Source organism: Camelus dromedarius, chromosome 5 (genome assembly GCF_036321535.1).
Source record: "Camelus dromedarius isolate mCamDro1 chromosome 5, mCamDro1.pat, whole genome shotgun sequence".
NCBI lineage: Eukaryota > Metazoa > Chordata > Mammalia > Artiodactyla > Camelidae > Camelus > Camelus dromedarius.
In genome coordinates this window covers 30,430,512-30,447,238 of record NC_087440.1, presented here as the reverse complement: position 1 = coordinate 30,447,238, position 16,727 = coordinate 30,430,512, and the positions used below count along the sequence as shown (strand labels likewise).

Here is a 16,727-nt window from a genome sequence, read left to right as displayed (position 1 = left end):
TCAGGCCCCTTATTAACAAAGGTAAGCAACTGTCAAATGGTTGACCAGAGTAGAGGTATAGCGTAATCATGGAAAAAACCAAAGCTCTGGTTCCCATGAGTATCAGTATCAAATCCTTGCTCTTAGCTTCAGCACCAGAATGCTTCAACCAGCTACATCCTGTTTTTCCTCCTCCCCATTTCCATCAAGCTTCATCTGACTATACTGGTTTTGCCCCTCCTAATGATAGATTCAGTGAAAAAGCATTTGCAAGCTAGGACTCCGTTGACTTCTGTTTTGCTTTTTTCCTTCCTTTCCTTTTACTATTTTCTATTCCTTCCTCCTAGGGTCATCATGCTGAAACTGTGTTCAACCGGGTTTTGCCAGGGCCTATTGCTCCGGACAGCAGCAAGAAGCGGGCCCGTAGGACGCGACCAGACCTTTCTAAGATGATGGCCCTGATGCAGGGTGGAGGCACTGGGTCCCTATCTCTGCATAATACCTTCCAACACAGCAGTAGTGGCCTGCAGTCTGTGTCTTCTCTGGGTCACAGCAGTGCCACCTCTGCATCTTTGCCTTTTATGCCGTTTGTGATGGGTGGTGCAGCATCATCCCCTCATGTAGACTCCAGCACCATGCTTCATCACCACCACCACCACCCCCACCCCCACCATCACCACCATCATCATCCAGGCCTGAGAGCCACTGGCTACCCTTCTTCACCAGCCACTACCACCTCTGGTACTGCCTTGAGGTTGCCACCACTGCAACCTGAGGAGGATGAGGACGATGAGGATGAAGATGATGATGATGATTTATCTCAGGGCTATGATAGCTCAGAAAGGGACTTCTCACTCATTGATGATCCTATGATGCCAGCCAACTCAGACTCCAGCGAAGATGCTGATGACTGAAGCCCCAGCATGGTCCCCATCGCTTGGGTGGCTGCAGTATTTTCATTTACTCTGGCCCTTGGACTATGGAAAAGTGGGAGGGGCAGGGGAGATGTGGGGAAACCCAGGACTCCAGGAGGTGAAAAGGAAAAAAGAAAACTTGTACCTGATTGCTTCCAAATTTGAGAGGATTGGGTGGGCAGGGGAACTCCTAAAATAATACATGACTCCTTCCTCATTTCTGGGGAAGGAAAGGAGACTAGAGCAACTGATGTGCTCACCCCTCCCTAGACACCTCCATTAACCACAGACTATGTAGCGCTGGCACTAGCCTCTGGCAGAGCCTGTTCCTGACCGAACTGTGGATACAGCTGGAGGGTCAGGAACTGTTACCTTCCTTCCCCTTGGCATTAATAAATTTAAGTTAATCCTTTCCCACTCTTCCCTTGTTCAATATTTGCTCAAACCCAATATAAATAATTAATTTTAAGAGTTGATGTTCATGATGGATAATTTCAACACCACTTTCCTAAAGTTCATTATTGTTCATGCGAAATAACCTGGGTAAGGCAAGCAAGTCATCCTACTTCATTAAAGGATTATATATAAGCTAGGCTGTCCAGCTTGCCCAAGGCAAGGGAATGATCTAAGCTAAATAGGCAAAATGTTACAGATTCAAACTCCAAATTCATGGAAGAGATGGGAATGAAGAATTTCGCCGAGACTGACACATATTTTGTTCCGAATTAACTGAAATAACGGTGCTCTGGGGAAGCCATAAAAATGGTGTCACTTCATGAACTGCGCCAAGGACTGGCTGACTTGAAAGATGCTGTCACGACTTGGGCACAGAGGAGTGGATTCTGTGAATTCCCTCAAGCCATTTGTTTCCTACGACTCCTACCCTACCATCCCAGCGCTCAGATGAAGCCTGGGCATTTTATTTCCCTCTCCAAGGCGAAACCTTTCCCCCATCTCGCGGGTCCTAGTGTTGTTAATCGGCAGGGTGGGCTCCCGCTCCCGGGTTTGAGCTCTCGGTCCCCGCAGAGCCCCTGACCTAGTGTCCTAGCACCGAGGTTCCTTCCAGCCCTGTAGCAGCCAAGAGTATTGCCTCCCCACCTTTTCTAGGAGGGGAACGCACCCAGTTACGCTGTAATCTTCCCACTCCCATCCCAAGCCAGATCCCGCTCTTTCCGCTTCCCCTTCCTTCGCCGATGGGTGGGGTCATTACACCCGCGCGCGGCAGCTAGTGTGGGGCGGGGCAGGCACGTCAGGCCTCCCGCCTTCTTCGCAATGCCCCGCCGCCGCCGCCGCAGCCCCGGCGAGAAGTCGGAGCTCCTGGGAACCGCGGCCTAGCGGAGAGTAAGGGCGGGGGTAGGGTGTCACGTGACGACGTCGACTCGCGTGCGGCCGTTGCTAAGTTGACAAGAAAACCCCGCCAAAATCTAGACACTTTCTGCGTTGCACATTTTGTTCATTTCTCCACTCTCTTCCTTCTTATCCTCTCCCTAACCTCCGGAGAGAGGATTTAAAAAAAAAAAACCTAAAAATCCCGAGCGTTGCCGGGACCCGGAAGCGGAAAGGGCATCTTTGAGGTCGATACTTCCGGGTCACTGGGAGAGTGCGGGATTCCGGGGCCGAGAGCGGGTGGCGGAGCCGGGACCTCGCGTGATTCTCGGAACCCGAGGAGGAGCGGCGTCTGTGGCTATGGCTGTGACTCTGGACAAAGATGCTTATTACCGGCGAGTGAAGAGACTGTACAGCAATTGGAGGGTGAGATAGATCCCGTAATTTTCCCTAGGGAGCCCCCCTTTGCCATCCCATAATAACCCCGTTTCTCGGCGCCTTTTTTTCCCCTTTCCTTTGGGAATTCCCGGGTTCTGTTTCGGGCCCCGTTAGCTGCTCCAGGATCATTCACTGCAGGCGGCCCCGAGCGCCACCCGGTAACAGGGAATCCCCCGCAATCACCCTGCTCTGCGGCCACCACCATCTTCCCCGCGTGCCGGACCCCGTCATGCATAACAGCCACCTCTCTTCCCGCCCTAGAAGAGGCATCATCATCATTCCCTCCCACTCCGTAATCACGTCTTGCTGCCCCCTCTTGCAGTGTTCACACACACCCACGCACTCGCTCTGTCCTTTCAGAACCAGAGTGTTCCTCCCCAGGTCCCGCCAGTATTACAACCATTTCGTAAAGGATGGATGGAGGGGCTAGGAGGATGTGAACCAGTCTCTTCGTGTTTATCGTTTGCTGGGCTGTTGCTGGAGTTTAAAAAAAAAAAAAGAAAATACGGCTCACGCGCAACCGCCTCATGTTCTGGGCCCTGCCGTGGGTAACACAGAAACCTAACGCTGAAAACCTGCAGGCTTTAGTAATACGAAAAACGATGTAATGCCTAAAACCTCATTAGTTTTCCTTCTTGGTTGAATATCCGGGGCACGTGTTCAGAAAAAGAGCTGTTAAAGTTCCCAGTCATTTAAAGATTGGGCGTTTTTGTTGCTTGAAAGATCCATAGTTAAAATTTTATTTTTATGATAGTAATTTACCAGTTGAAACATTTGATTACATTCTTTGGTGCATTGTGAGCTGCCTAGTTTGTCTGGCCTCTGAACTCTGTCCTCAGGAACAATAAAACTAATGAAGACTTTTTAAAACCTGAAAAGCGCCCTTAGAAAAATGTTCAGTTCTGATTTCAGCATTGTAAATTGCCTTTCAGATCAATCCTCTACCAAAAACTAAGCTATAAAAATTGGTCATTTCCTCTGCCTTTCATGTTAAAGGTTCTTGTGCATGCTTTGTTTTTTTGAACATAAATGCATTAGATATTGAAAGTAAAATGGATTCTCTGCATTTTATGAGAAACAAAATCAAGGACTCTATGCTAGACAGATCCTGAACATAAATCTTAAAAATTTTATTAATTCCTACCCAGTGTTTTTACAGCTTTTCTCACTGTCCCATTTTAAAATTTGAACCTGATTTATATTAGAAAATCTCTTTGTAATTACCTCAATAATTCCTAAAGATTAATAAGTACTGTTGTGTAAGTAATAATTGAAATCCCTCTCTTCCATCCACAGACCCTGAAATTAAACACCTTTGAGGTGGACGTTGTTTCTGGTCCCAGTAATTCAGCTTATCAAGTTAGCCCCTCGACCATTCATGAAAGCTAAGATTAATTTAGAGCTCAGAGTTCCCCTACGTGATAGATGAATGCAAAGCATAGAACTGGGAAAAACTTGAGGCCTGAAGACAGATTGGCAAACTTCATTTCAAGTGACAGCCTTTAAATCCATGAAAGTTATTTGCCGTCATTTTTTGTTTGTTTCTCAAAAATCATTAAAATTTATCTTGGCCCTCCTATTTAACTTGGTGAAATCATTTGAACAGGGCATCTTAGATGTTGATAAGGTCCTTATAAAGTTATGAGCCAGGTCAATATAAAAATGTACTCAGTAACAAAACTAGTGGCAAATCATGAAAAATCTTATTTGAATAGACTTTCTGCTTTTTGATAACTGTAAATTTTAATAGCTATGTCAGGACCCACCTGTAGAACTTCTTTCTGTATCCATTGTCTTTCCAGATTACAGTACTTTCATTTTCATCTGCTTAACTAGAGGTTTTCTGGGATAAGTTCTGGTTACGTATCCTCTAAATTGTAGCAGAAAGATAGTGAAGTATATAGGTGCAAGCTATATTTGTTTTTCTACATTTTTTCCTTTTATTGAGTAAGAAAACTGGCACAGAAATAAGAATAACTTGAAGTTAACTGTGTAAATCCCAAGCCTTGTGTTGTCAGCTCCTGTCTTCAAATAAATAACCTGTTACAACAAAACTTAACGGAAAAATTAGTTTGGGCTGCACACCCACTTTTAATACCCCTAAGCATTAACCTTTTAGTACTGTGGTTGTTTCCAGCGCTCTGCAACTGCCTAGAGTTGTAGAGAAAAACTACTAATCTTTTTTTTTTTTTTTTCCAAAGTAAGAGTAGGTGCTAATGTGTCTCCTAATCTCACATATCTGCAAGTTGAGTTTGGGTAAGGTACATATTGTGAGGTTATTGTAAGTAAGATCTATTTCTGAATCACAGTTTTCATAACTTATGTTCTAGCAACAGCTGCAGTATCAGTGTATGAGTAGAAATTTCTAAAACATGAATTACCTTATACCTGACTGAATAGTCTCATTTCAGAGATAAGAAGATAGGCTCAGTCAGAAATGAAATAGGAGACCACTAGAGTGACTAGAACTTATTACTGTTTTCTGACTCTTCCTGGATGTTTGAGTCTAGTCCGGCCTCTTATTTTTAAATTAGGACTGCTACGAGAGAAAGGGCTTGTAGCACCTGTCTGTCTCTGCATTAGAAAGCCCCAGGTTGTGCTGTTGGCTCCTGAGAGTGGGCTGAGGGCTTCTCTGTCATCTTACACTTACCAGGTTCTTACTCAGGGCTTCCCAGCCTTTCATGATTGTGATTATTTTTAACCAAGTAATAGGCTTAGTACTGCGTAGGGTACAAGGAGGGAGGTTACCCTCTATCCTGGGGTCCCAGCTGCTTTGAGAGCTGAGGGATAAAGTATCCGTGCACACCTGTAACTCTTTTGAGACCTACCTGTTAGGACATTCTGCTGTGTGTGAACCTTGACTTCAGTCATCTGCCCTTTGTCCCAAAAGAATTCTGTTAAAAATCAAAACAGCAGCTATTTTCAAAAGAAATGCTGATCCACTGCATTCATTGATGAGGCTCAACACCACTGCTCCGGATTGAGGTGGTGAGTGGCTCCAACCTCGAAAAGGAAGTTTGTGCCTGTGGAGAAAGCTAACAAGCTGTAGTGTCAGTGTTTCTCTTGAGTGGTGATTGTTGGCTCTTTGCTGATTTTTTTGTGGATAAGTTTCTTGTTCTGGATTGCTAAGATTTCTGTGGTTTAGGAAGGTTCTATAAAATATGGGCATATTCCCATATTTCAGCAAGATAATGGCTTACTTCTACCCATCTCATTTATCTCTGGAGTGAGATAGGGAAGTTTTCTTAAATAATGCTTTGGTTTCAAGCTGGTTAGAAGTAAATGCCTGGACAGGTTGGGATTCGTTTATTTTTGGCTTACTCAACTCTTTATTTTTTTATCCCTATTACCGAGTGCAGTATGTGGCATGTAGTAGGTGCTCAGTGAACGATGATGACTTGATTTCTGAGCTTTCATTCGTTCCTTTTTTGGTCTGAAGAGATTTGATGGAGGCTGTACTTACAGTGACTACAAATCCTGCCTTCCCTGGAAGTGTTCACTTGTTGTCCCTATGTAATTAATGACATATTCTTTTATTCTCAAAATTGTCTCAGATTGGATGAGGAATTAGATTGGTATCCTGGCTGTAACTAGAGACTTCAAAAATGTTTCCTCTTTTAATGCAGTAGTCTTTTGGTTCAAAGAAGATAGTTGTTCCTCTGCTGCAGTATTTCCCCAACTTTTATCCTTCAGATACCACCTTCACAATTTTTGCCAATTCCTTACCACCTATATTATTTACCTTTTGCTCTAAAAATTAGTTTTAATCAAGTAATAACATACCTAGGCTTTAAAAAACCAAATAGTTCTAAAAGCCTGAAAACAAAAACCAGTCACCTGCTCCAGAAGCACCCACTTGCCAGTTCTCCTCTTTCTTTCATATTTTGAAAATATCTATATAGTGTCTTTTCTTGATTTGTCAGTTTTAGATGTTGACTCTTGTTTTGGTAGATAAGGATATAAATGTAACTTTTTTGTATCATCACATACTTTCCAACTTCCCAATCTCCTGATACTCCCTGTAAAATTTCTTCTTGATACAGTTATGAAAAATTTCAACATGCAGGAAGATGAAAGAATTTTTCAGTGAACACCCGTATACCCACCACCTAGTTTATACAATTAATATTTTATTATACTTTATCACATGTGCACCCTTCTGATACATTTTTTCACAATTTTTAGTAAAAATCAGTAGTCAGTTTACATTATTGTGCTCATATAAATATTTTCACTGCTGGCTGAAGTAATAGAGTACAATTTCCTCTTTGCAGTTTTTCATTTTTCCTGGTATTAATGATTACTTCAGTTTTTCTTCTCTGTTTCATGTCGTTAGCCTTAATTTTTTCTGCAGATCTGTTATAATCTCATCAATCTTTTATTCTAAAATTTTCACATTCATCAGATATTTTCTTAGTTCTGTGTTTGTGTTTTAAACACCACCACCACCCATTCCAACCTTACTTTATTCTGCTCTATCTGTACAGGTTGCTTTCCAGGCCTATTAAACCTTCGGATTCTTGAATGTTGGGTCCCTTATATCCTATAGCCCATGTCAAGATTTTTCGTTCTTTCTTTCTTTTGTTAGAGGATTTCTCCAAGAGCTTCTTAAGAAGGGATGTAGAGAATAGATGTTTCCTGAGCCCTTGTGTGTCTTAAAGAGTTTTACTCCATCTCCACTTTTGGTTAATGAAATAGTTCAGTGGGTATAAAACTCAAGGTTGAAAATCTCTCAGAATTTTTCTCAGAATTCTAAAGCTGTTTGTCAGTCTTTGAGCTTTCACTATTACTTTTGAGAAGGCCGATGTGATTCTATTTCCTGTTCCAGTATGTATGGCCTGTTGTTCTCTGTAAAACATTGAGAATTATCTCTTTATTCCTTGTGTTTTGAAATTTCACTGCCTTAGTATGTGCCTCCCCCCTCTGCCCCGTTGCATAAAGTTGGTAAGTGGGGGGGCCATTTTAGTCTCAAGTCAGTGCAGGACTTTTGTATTCTTTGATCGTTTTCTCCCCTTCATTTCCTCAGTGATCTCCTCCCCCTCCCCTGATTGATATTTAGTAAGGTTTAGACCTCTTGGTTTAAATTTTTTATCTTTCTATTTCATTTTCTACCTCTTTGTCTTCTACTTCCAGATATTGTTTCTTAACTTTATTTTACCACTTTTTATTAAAAAAAATTTTTTTAATTTCTTAAGTCTTTTCTTGTCCCCTATCTTTTCTTATTTCATGGATGTACTATGTATATTTCTCTTATGAAGGGGTGGTTAATTTTTTATTTTCTGTTCTCTGCTGTGTCTGTTTCTTCTAGATTTGTTTGCTTTCTCTCTTACATGTTGCAGACTTCACAAAAATCAAAATGAGACTTGGCTACCCATCTTTATTAAGAATAAGGTAATAAGAAACTGATTGGAAGCTCTACACAAATAGGTTCTCTCAACTAGTAGAGAGGGGTTACCGCAGAGTGAATAGGTTGGCTTGTTCCATGGACTGTCAGTATCTGAAGTGTTTTCTCTGAGTTCAGTGATGTGCAAAGAAAAACCATCCAGTTCTTGTCTGGGGCAGTTGTTGTCATTCAGGAAACAGACTTTCATTTAATTCCTCAGTGTTCAGTACTTGCCTTCTGCTGGGCCTAGTGTCTGCATCTTGAGCCTTCTTGAGCCCCTTTATCCAGAGAATATGTTAAGTCTTTTTACAGAAGGATTAGGAGTTATCTCAGGGCTTCCGAGAACTAGAGACAAGCTTGCTGACCAAACCTCCTGGTCTTAGCCCTGAACTTATCCATGTACAATATGTCCCATTTCCCTTCTCTGATATTTGATGCCTCCTGCATTTTGAGCCTATTAGGTAGGGTTCTATGAGATAGGCACACTTACCATCAGTTATCTTCTCACTGAGAAAGCTTGTCAAGCACTTAGTTGTTTACCACTCTGTCCTCTTTTCATTTCCCCAAAATTCTTTTAACCTTCATACATTCAGAAAGGGTACTTTGTATCACTATAAATGGAAAATTGTGTTGCTTTCCAAAAATAAAGGATAGCTGTTAAAAAATAAAGATCATGTAAGCACAATTGTGTTACTAAATTGTAGCAGGTGTTAAGGACTAGCATTAAACAGATGTATTCTTGATGTGATCAAGTAGACTAAAAGAGAACTAAAATATATAACTTTTTTGCTCTGTAATTGAATATTTAAAGCCATATCTGGGATCACCTGAAATCATCTCCTACATGGAGTTGTATACTTGGAGAAAATCTGCTCTCCTGTACATGTTGTGTACTGATTATGTTATCAACAGTGCATCTTTGACATCAGGAACAGTAGTGGTGTGATACAGTAAATTTCTGGGAAATAGCCATTTCAAACTTTTTGGTTGCGGTATGTGGGGGGGGTGATTTTTGAAATCTTTTTTTATTGCAGTATAGTTGATTTACAGTGTTCCATAAGTTTCAGGTATACAACATAGTGATTCACAGTTTTTAAAGGTAATATTCCATTTACAGTTATAAGATATTGGATATATTCCCTGTGCTGTACAATGTATCCTTGTAGCTTTATTTTATATATAGTAGTTTGTATCTCTTAATTCCTTACCCCATCTTGACCTACCCCCTTCCCTCTCCCGACTGGTCACCACATTTGTTCACTGTATCTGTGAGTCTGTTTCTTTTTTATTATATTCACTAGTTTGTTTTATTTTTTATGTTTCACATATAAGAGTATCATACAGTGTTTGTCTTTCTCTGACTTATTTCACTAAGCATAATACTATCCAGGTCCATTCATATTGTTGCAGATGGCAAAATTTCATTCTTTTTTAATGGCTGAGTAGTTTTCCATTTTATGCACACACCACATCTTTATTCATTCATCTGGACACTTAGGTTGGTTCCATACCTTGACTATTGTAAATATTGCTGCAGTAAACATTGGGGTGCATATATCTTTTCAAAGTAATGTTTTCATTTTCTTCAGATACATACCCAGGAGTGGAATTGCTGAACATATGGTAGTTCTTTTTTTTGTGTTTTAAGGACCCTCCATACTGTCTTCCACAGTGGCTGCACAAATTTACTTTCCTCCCAGCAGTACACAAGGGTTTTCGTTTCTCCAGGTCCTCACCAACATTTGTTATTTGTGTTCTTTTTGATGATAGCCATTCTGACAGGTGTGAGGTGATATCTCATTGTGGTTTTGATTTGCATTTCTCTAATGATTAATGATGTTGAAAATCTTTTCATGTGCCTGTTGGCCATCTGTGTGTCCTCTTTGGGAAAATGTCTGTTCAGGTCTTCTTCCCATTTTCTAATCGGCTTGTTTGTATATTTGATATTTAGTTATATAAGCTGTTTATATATTTTAGATACTAACCTCTTTTTGATCATATCACCTGCAAATATTTTCTCCCATGTAGTAGGTTTTCTTTTGTCCATAGTTTCCTTTGCTGTGCAAAAGCTTTTAAGTTTAATTAGGTCCCATTTGTTTATTTTTGCCTTTATTTCCATTGCTTTACAAGACAGATCCCAAAAAAAATCTTGCTACAATTTGTGTCAGACAGTGTTTTGCTTATGTTTTCTTCTACATTTTAGTCTTTTATAATAATGATGACAAGTGCATAGTATTTACTGTGAGCTAGGCACTGTTCTAAGTACTTTATACACATTAGCTCATTTAATTCTCACAGCAGCCCTTACAGATGTGAAGATGGAGGAGACTGCAGCACAGAGAACATTAGATCACAGTAAGTGGTGGGGTCATGGCTTCAAACCCAGGCGGTCTGGCTTCAAAGTGAGCCCTTACCCAGAAGGCATACTGTCTCTCTAAACATAGAAGGCAGACTTTGTTACCTATTGCTTGCAATTGCTGAAAGAAATTTTCGGTAATTTAGGAAGTCACTAATCCTAACATCTTACCTGAAGTGTTTGTCTGATGACCCTAGGTCTCCTTAAAGATAGATATCAGAAACCTTCCAAAGAAATTCATTTTTATCTGTAGGACCCTAATAAAAATATTGTCTTCTCTGATTTGTTAACTAAAGAGATAGAAAAGGTAGAAAAAAATACACCTTTGCCTGTTATTCTATGTTAATTGCATCCTAATGAAAAATATATATCTTAAACTTACTAGGTATATTTTATTTAGACTTTCAGCACCTTTTTTTTCAGTCTAAATCATCATTAGTGTGAGAACTGCCTATTTTGTGGGGGAGTTTTAAGTGTGCTAGGTCTTGATTTGGGGTTTTGGATATGATGATGCATGTACTGCAGCTAAAGTTTTATTGTAAGGATTACAGATAATAAATGCAGGGCGCATACAGAAAGTGCCTGCTCAGTGGATGCTGTTCCCATCTAAAACACCTGTTTCAGCAAGACTTGGCTGTTAAGTGTACCAGACAGACTGGAAGGCGGCAGAATTTGGGGTCAGAAAGGGTTTGGTGAATGTTGAGAGTCTGTACACCAGGGGTCACTGCTGCAAAATGGTTCGTCTAGAAAAGGGAGCACAGGAATCGTAGGTCCAGATTTGAGAAGGGCTGAGATCTGAGACCTACAAGTCCTCCCATGCAAAAGAGATCAGGTAGGAATCTGAGGCCGTTTAAGCAGCAGAGTTGAGCCCCAGCTGCCTCTGACAGCCAGCACTTGGAGCTGGCTGTAGGACGGGTCCGGGAGCAAAGGCTGCTAGTCTTGTGGGCTTTTTTTTTTTTTCTGCCAGACACCTCCACTCTAGTATTTTTTTAAACAATTTCCAGACATAATTTAATCTGAAAATATGTTAGTATTATATGTAACTTTATGATAACGTTACTTTGGGTAACTTACCATGTAAGTTTTACAAGCAGATTATTAAAAATCTCCCACAGTTTCAGAAGACTATCTTCAGATGTAATCTGTATAAGGCATTTATAGTCCTCATAAGGTTTGAAAATACAAAATAGCATCCCAGATTTTGCTGTCCAAATATTTGACTTTATTTTAATATTTGACTTTTTCACTGAATCACATTTTAAGAAGAAAATTATTTAAGCTTTTTATCTTTAGATACTAAATTCTGCTGTTATTTATTTCTTCTGGTGTTAGAGCCCACTGGTATTTGTAAAGAATCAATCAGATATGTTCTGTGAAATTATCAGAGCAACTGGGTTCCAAATTAGGATTCATCCTCTTACTTTTTTGATCAACAGTGGAAAACCAGGCATTTTATATGAATTGAAATCCTAGAGATTTGATGGATTTGTTTTTCCTGCCTTCATTAAAAAAAAAAAACTGAATATGTGGGTCATTTTTCTCTCTCCCTATTTTCAGTTACATTGAGATCCCTTTGAATGATTTTCCCGTATTATTAAGAATTATTATATGATTATACTCTTCGTATACTCTTAAAAATGTATTACTGTGTATTTTTAATTTTCATACATGTTGATACCCTTTTTTTTGCTGAAAAATTTTGACTCAACCAAAATTTCAAGTATCAAAAAATACTAGAGGGGACTTTTTGGTTAGTTTCCATGCTGTGTTTTGTAGATAGATGTTTAGGAAAAAAATTATATATTTGTATTCAGAACACATAAGCATTAAATATAGGTAGTACCTGCTGCTAATTTTGGGAGATTAAGGTGCTGATAATACTGTTGCCACAAAATCCCATGTTTACTGAAGAATTGGAATGTATGTAGCAAAAGTTTGGGGAGGAGAGAATATTTGATGCTAAAGTTAGTGTTAATATATGTTATAGGACTCATATAGCACAATGGTTCTCAAACTCTGATATCAGAACCCCCTTACATTCTTAAATTATTCAGGTCCCCACAGAGCCTTTCTTTGTATAGGTTGTATCAAGTATATAAAGCAATTTGGCCTCATACATACATGAAGCTGGAAAAAGGAGACTATTTTAATAAACTTTTCAGATAATTATGGATATTCTTTGTTATTACACTAGAACTCTAGAAGTGGTAATCTCTTAAAAGTTAGTTGTAATGTGGAATCCAAAACCACAACAGTGAACTTTTCCTACTCAAGTTATTGGTCTATCTTGTGTCTTTGATCCTTTACCCATGAATGACTTTGTAACACCATGCATTGCTTATTTGGGAAATACTGGTTCCCTCAGTTGTGCAAATCTGGTAAATGTACACATTTCATTATATGATACTAGAGAATCATGTATGTTAATATCACCACTGATCTCATCAGAAAAGTCTTAAGTAGAAAAGCCATCAAGTTCACAATGATGGGTTCAGGTACAAGTATTTTTAAATTTTGAATTTTTTGCTTGAAAGCTCAGATTTTATCATTGACAACACATATATCATTCTTTTCCCTTGAAGCGATAGGCTCACTTTATTCATTTTCAAGAAAATGTATACCAGATACCCAAGAATGTTTAAATGGTTAGTTCAGTTTGTTACTCATGTGCTTTTCCTTGAGACAGCCATCATATTCATTGTGCTCTTGGAAGTGCTTTGTGTGTAGTTCCTGTTTCTTTACACAGAATATTAAAAAGACATAGACTCAAGGGTTAGGATTTATAATATTAATCATTTTTACTGTGGCAAGAACATTGTTTAGTGGAACTTTTTTCCCCTCGTTTTTTCTATGAGTGTGTGGTAGTGGCACTATGTTTGGTGCCACTGCTTTGATTGCTGCTAAAGCACTAGCACTTTTAATGACCATTGCTTTGTATCATCAGTAAGAACTAATGATAAAACTTAACCAACCTGAAGGGAAGCATTTTCTCTTTGAAAATCAGTGTGAGAATGCATACAGTTTGTATATAGTAACTTCTTTAGGTTATATATTTTGTTGTGGTAGAGAAATTCATTAGAACCCTTAATTGCTATTATATTTGGATTCTTACTGGCATCCAGAAGCCTTAAAATGTGGAAGAGTCTGAAGTGGATTTTTTTTAATAGATAACATTGATTTGTAACATTATATATGTAGATGTTTTTCTTGACTTTATAAGGGAAGTCAGACTCTAGAGTTCACAATTACCAGTCCTTCGGTCTTACAGAGCTGTTCAAGAGTAGCTAATGGTTGGAGGACTCCACACACTTCTCAATTTCAGAACTTAATACAAAGCTGCAATAATCAAAACAATGTAGTATGAGTGTAAAGATAAACATGGAAATCAGTGGAATAGAATTGAGGATTCAGAAATAAACCTTTACATTTACATCATTTGTATTTTTCAGTGGTGCCAAGACAGTTCATTCACACCATACACAAAAATGTACTCAAGATGAATAATAGATCCAAATATAAGAGCTAAAACTATAGAACTGTTATAGAAGAAAGTATAGATAAGTCTTCATGTCCCTGAGTTAGGCAAAGCTACCTTAGATATGACATCAAAAGCACAGGAAAAGAATTTAGACTTCTTCAAAATTAGAAACTTTTGTGCTTCAAAGGAAAACATTAAGAAAGTGAAAGACAACCCACTGAGTAGGATAAAAAAATTGCAAATCATATCTGATAAGAGACACATATCTAGAATACAAAAGGAACTCTTACAACTTAATAATAAAGCAGTAACTCAGTTACAGAATGGGCAGAGGCTCTCAATATGCACGTCTCCAGAAAGGGTATACAAATCATCAGTAATCACGTGAAAGGGGGTTCAGTCAGCATCATTAAGCATTAGGAAAATGCAAATCAAAACTACAGTGAGATACAGCTTCACACCCATTGGATGACTGTAATAAAGATAACAAAGATTGGTCAGCATCTGGAGAAATTGGTACTCTAATACATTACTGTTGGGAATTTAAAATAGTGCAGGCACTTTAGAAAACAGTCTGGTATTTCCTCAGAAAGTTAAAGTTACCATAGGACCTGTAATTCCTCACCTAGATGTGAGGAATTCAAGAGAAATGCCTGCACACAAAAACTTACATGAATGTTTAAGCAGCATTATTCATGATAGCCCCAAAAAGGAAACAACCCAAATATCCAACAATTGATGAATGGATACATTGTGGTATATCCATTAAATGGAATATTACTCAGCAGTAAAAAGGAATGTGGTATTGATACATCCTACAACATAAATGAACCTTGAAGCGTGTTAAGGGAAAGAAAACAAACACAAAGGCCACATATAATTCCATTTATATGAAATGTCCAGAATAGACAAATCCTCAGAAACATGTGTGAATAATGGTTGCCTAGGGCTAGGGAGGGAGGGGGAAAGATGGATAATCATTGCTAATGTGTTTTATTTTTGGAGGAGGTGAAAATGTTCTAAAACTAGATTATGATGGTTGCATAACTGAATACACCAAAAGCCATTGACATGTACACTTTAAATGGGTGGACTGAACAGTGTATGAATTCTGTCTCATAAAGCTGTTTGTTAAAAAGTAACTAATGGCTGTGAGGTTGACAAGCAAACATGTACCTTAAATTTGGGATTTCTGTTAGGAAAAAAAATACGAATATCATAGGTAAATACTGAAGTGTGTATTCCTGTTTTGCTAGTGTGAAAAGAAATGACCAGATTACCTACTCTGCTTTTCAGAAAGGAGAAGATGAATACGCCAATGTTGATGCCATTGTTGTATCAGTGGGTGTTGATGAAGAAATTGTTTATGCCAAATCAACTGCTTTACAGGTGAGAGATTTATAGCAGTTTTTAGCCCTGAGAGTCATTGAATCATCTGCTATACTGTTCAATATGGTAACCACTAGCCACATTAAAAATTGAATTCCTCCGTCCTCTCAGATACTCAGTAGAGGCTATCACATGAGACAGACAACATACAGAATATTTCTGTCATCACAAAAAGTTCAGTGAACAGCACTGATTTAGAACATAAAGCAAAAAGAAGAGAAATACATAAACTGGGATATATTTACCTTTAAATAACAGAAAAGCCTAAATAACAATGGGTTAAATAAAATATTTCTTTTTCTCTTGGATAGTCTTCAGGTACCCTGGTTTTTTCCAGGTCTCTACTCTGCCATCCATAGATGTACTCATTTTGCAAAATTTGCTGGAGCTCCAGCCATACCATCTGCATTCTAAGCAAAAAGAATGGAGAAAGGGAAGAAAATGGGAGACCGCTTCCTTTTTAAAGGAGACTTGGCCTTGAAATCCCACAGAACACTTCTACTTAATAACTTTTGGCCAAAATTTAATCTAATGGTCATGCTTAGCTACAAGAAAGGATAGGAAATTGTATTTGTGCTGAGCATTGTGCCCAGCTAAAAATCCTGAGTCTTCTTAGAGAAGAAATGAATCATTGGTAGGCAACTAGCAGTCTTTTGGGGAGCTAGAACACATGATTTCCTGAAGTGCTGCTTCATCTCTTGTTTTAATGCATTTCTATCCAGTAATATACTTTCTGTGAAGGCACATTATCCAAATGGTCTTTATTATGGAATGTTTCAAACAAATAAAAGTAGATAAAATAATACATTGAACTCCTGTGTACCTATTATCCAGTAAATTGTCAACTCCTGGCCAGTCTCATCTCATTTGAATCCACATACAGGTCCCCCAACCTCAGATTATTTGGAAGTTAATTCCAGATACCTTATTTTATAAATATTTGTGTATATGTACATTAATCTTTCTATCTGTACATACTGTTGTCACTGTTGTCTTTTTCCTTAGACATGGCTCTTTGGCTATGAACTTACTGATACTATCATGGTCTTCTGTGATGACAAAATCATCTTTATGGCCAGCAAGAAAAAAGTGGAGTTCTTGAAACAGATTGCTAACACTAAGGGCAATGAGAATGCTAATGGAGCCCCTGCCATCACACTGCTGATACGAGAAAAGGTTAGAACTGATTAATGTGTCGTAAACGTGAAAGAAAGTTTAGAAGTGGTAAACAGTAGATACACATTACTAGATATAAAATAAGTAAACAGTAAGGACCTACTGTATAGCACAGGGAACTATTCAACTTCTTGTAATGAGCTGTAATGAAAAAGAATCTGAAGTATATATTATATGTATGTATATGTATAACTGAATCGCTTTGCTGTACACATGAAACTAACATTGTAAATCAACCATACTTCAGTTAAAAATAAGAATTAAAAAAAGCAAAAAAAATAATAGCGA

General features: G+C 38.6%; 2 protein-coding genes across 8 annotated transcripts in view; both read left to right on the top strand.

The window, feature by feature from the left end:
• Positions 1-1,305, top strand: part of CHD8 (chromodomain helicase DNA binding protein 8) — a 54,334-nt gene extending 53,029 nt beyond the window's left edge. For all 7 annotated transcript variants that reach the window (XM_064485796.1, XM_064485795.1, XM_010990175.3 and 4 more), the window contains one exon: positions 327-1,305. In XM_064485796.1, coding sequence (XP_064341866.1) covers positions 327-893 — 567 coding nt within the window. In that variant the 3' untranslated portion in view covers positions 894-1,305. The remainder of the gene's footprint in view (positions 1-326) is intronic.
• A 1,166-nt stretch (positions 1,306-2,471) lies between these two features.
• Positions 2,472-16,727, top strand: part of SUPT16H (SPT16 homolog, facilitates chromatin remodeling subunit) — a 31,943-nt gene continuing 17,687 nt past the window's right edge. Inside the window, exons 1-3 of the mRNA XM_010990183.3 lie at positions 2,472-2,645; positions 15,171-15,263; positions 16,269-16,439. Of these exons, the coding sequence (XP_010988485.1) occupies positions 2,580-2,645; positions 15,171-15,263; positions 16,269-16,439 (330 nt within the window). The 5' untranslated portion in view covers positions 2,472-2,579. The remainder of the gene's footprint in view (positions 2,646-15,170; positions 15,264-16,268; positions 16,440-16,727) is intronic.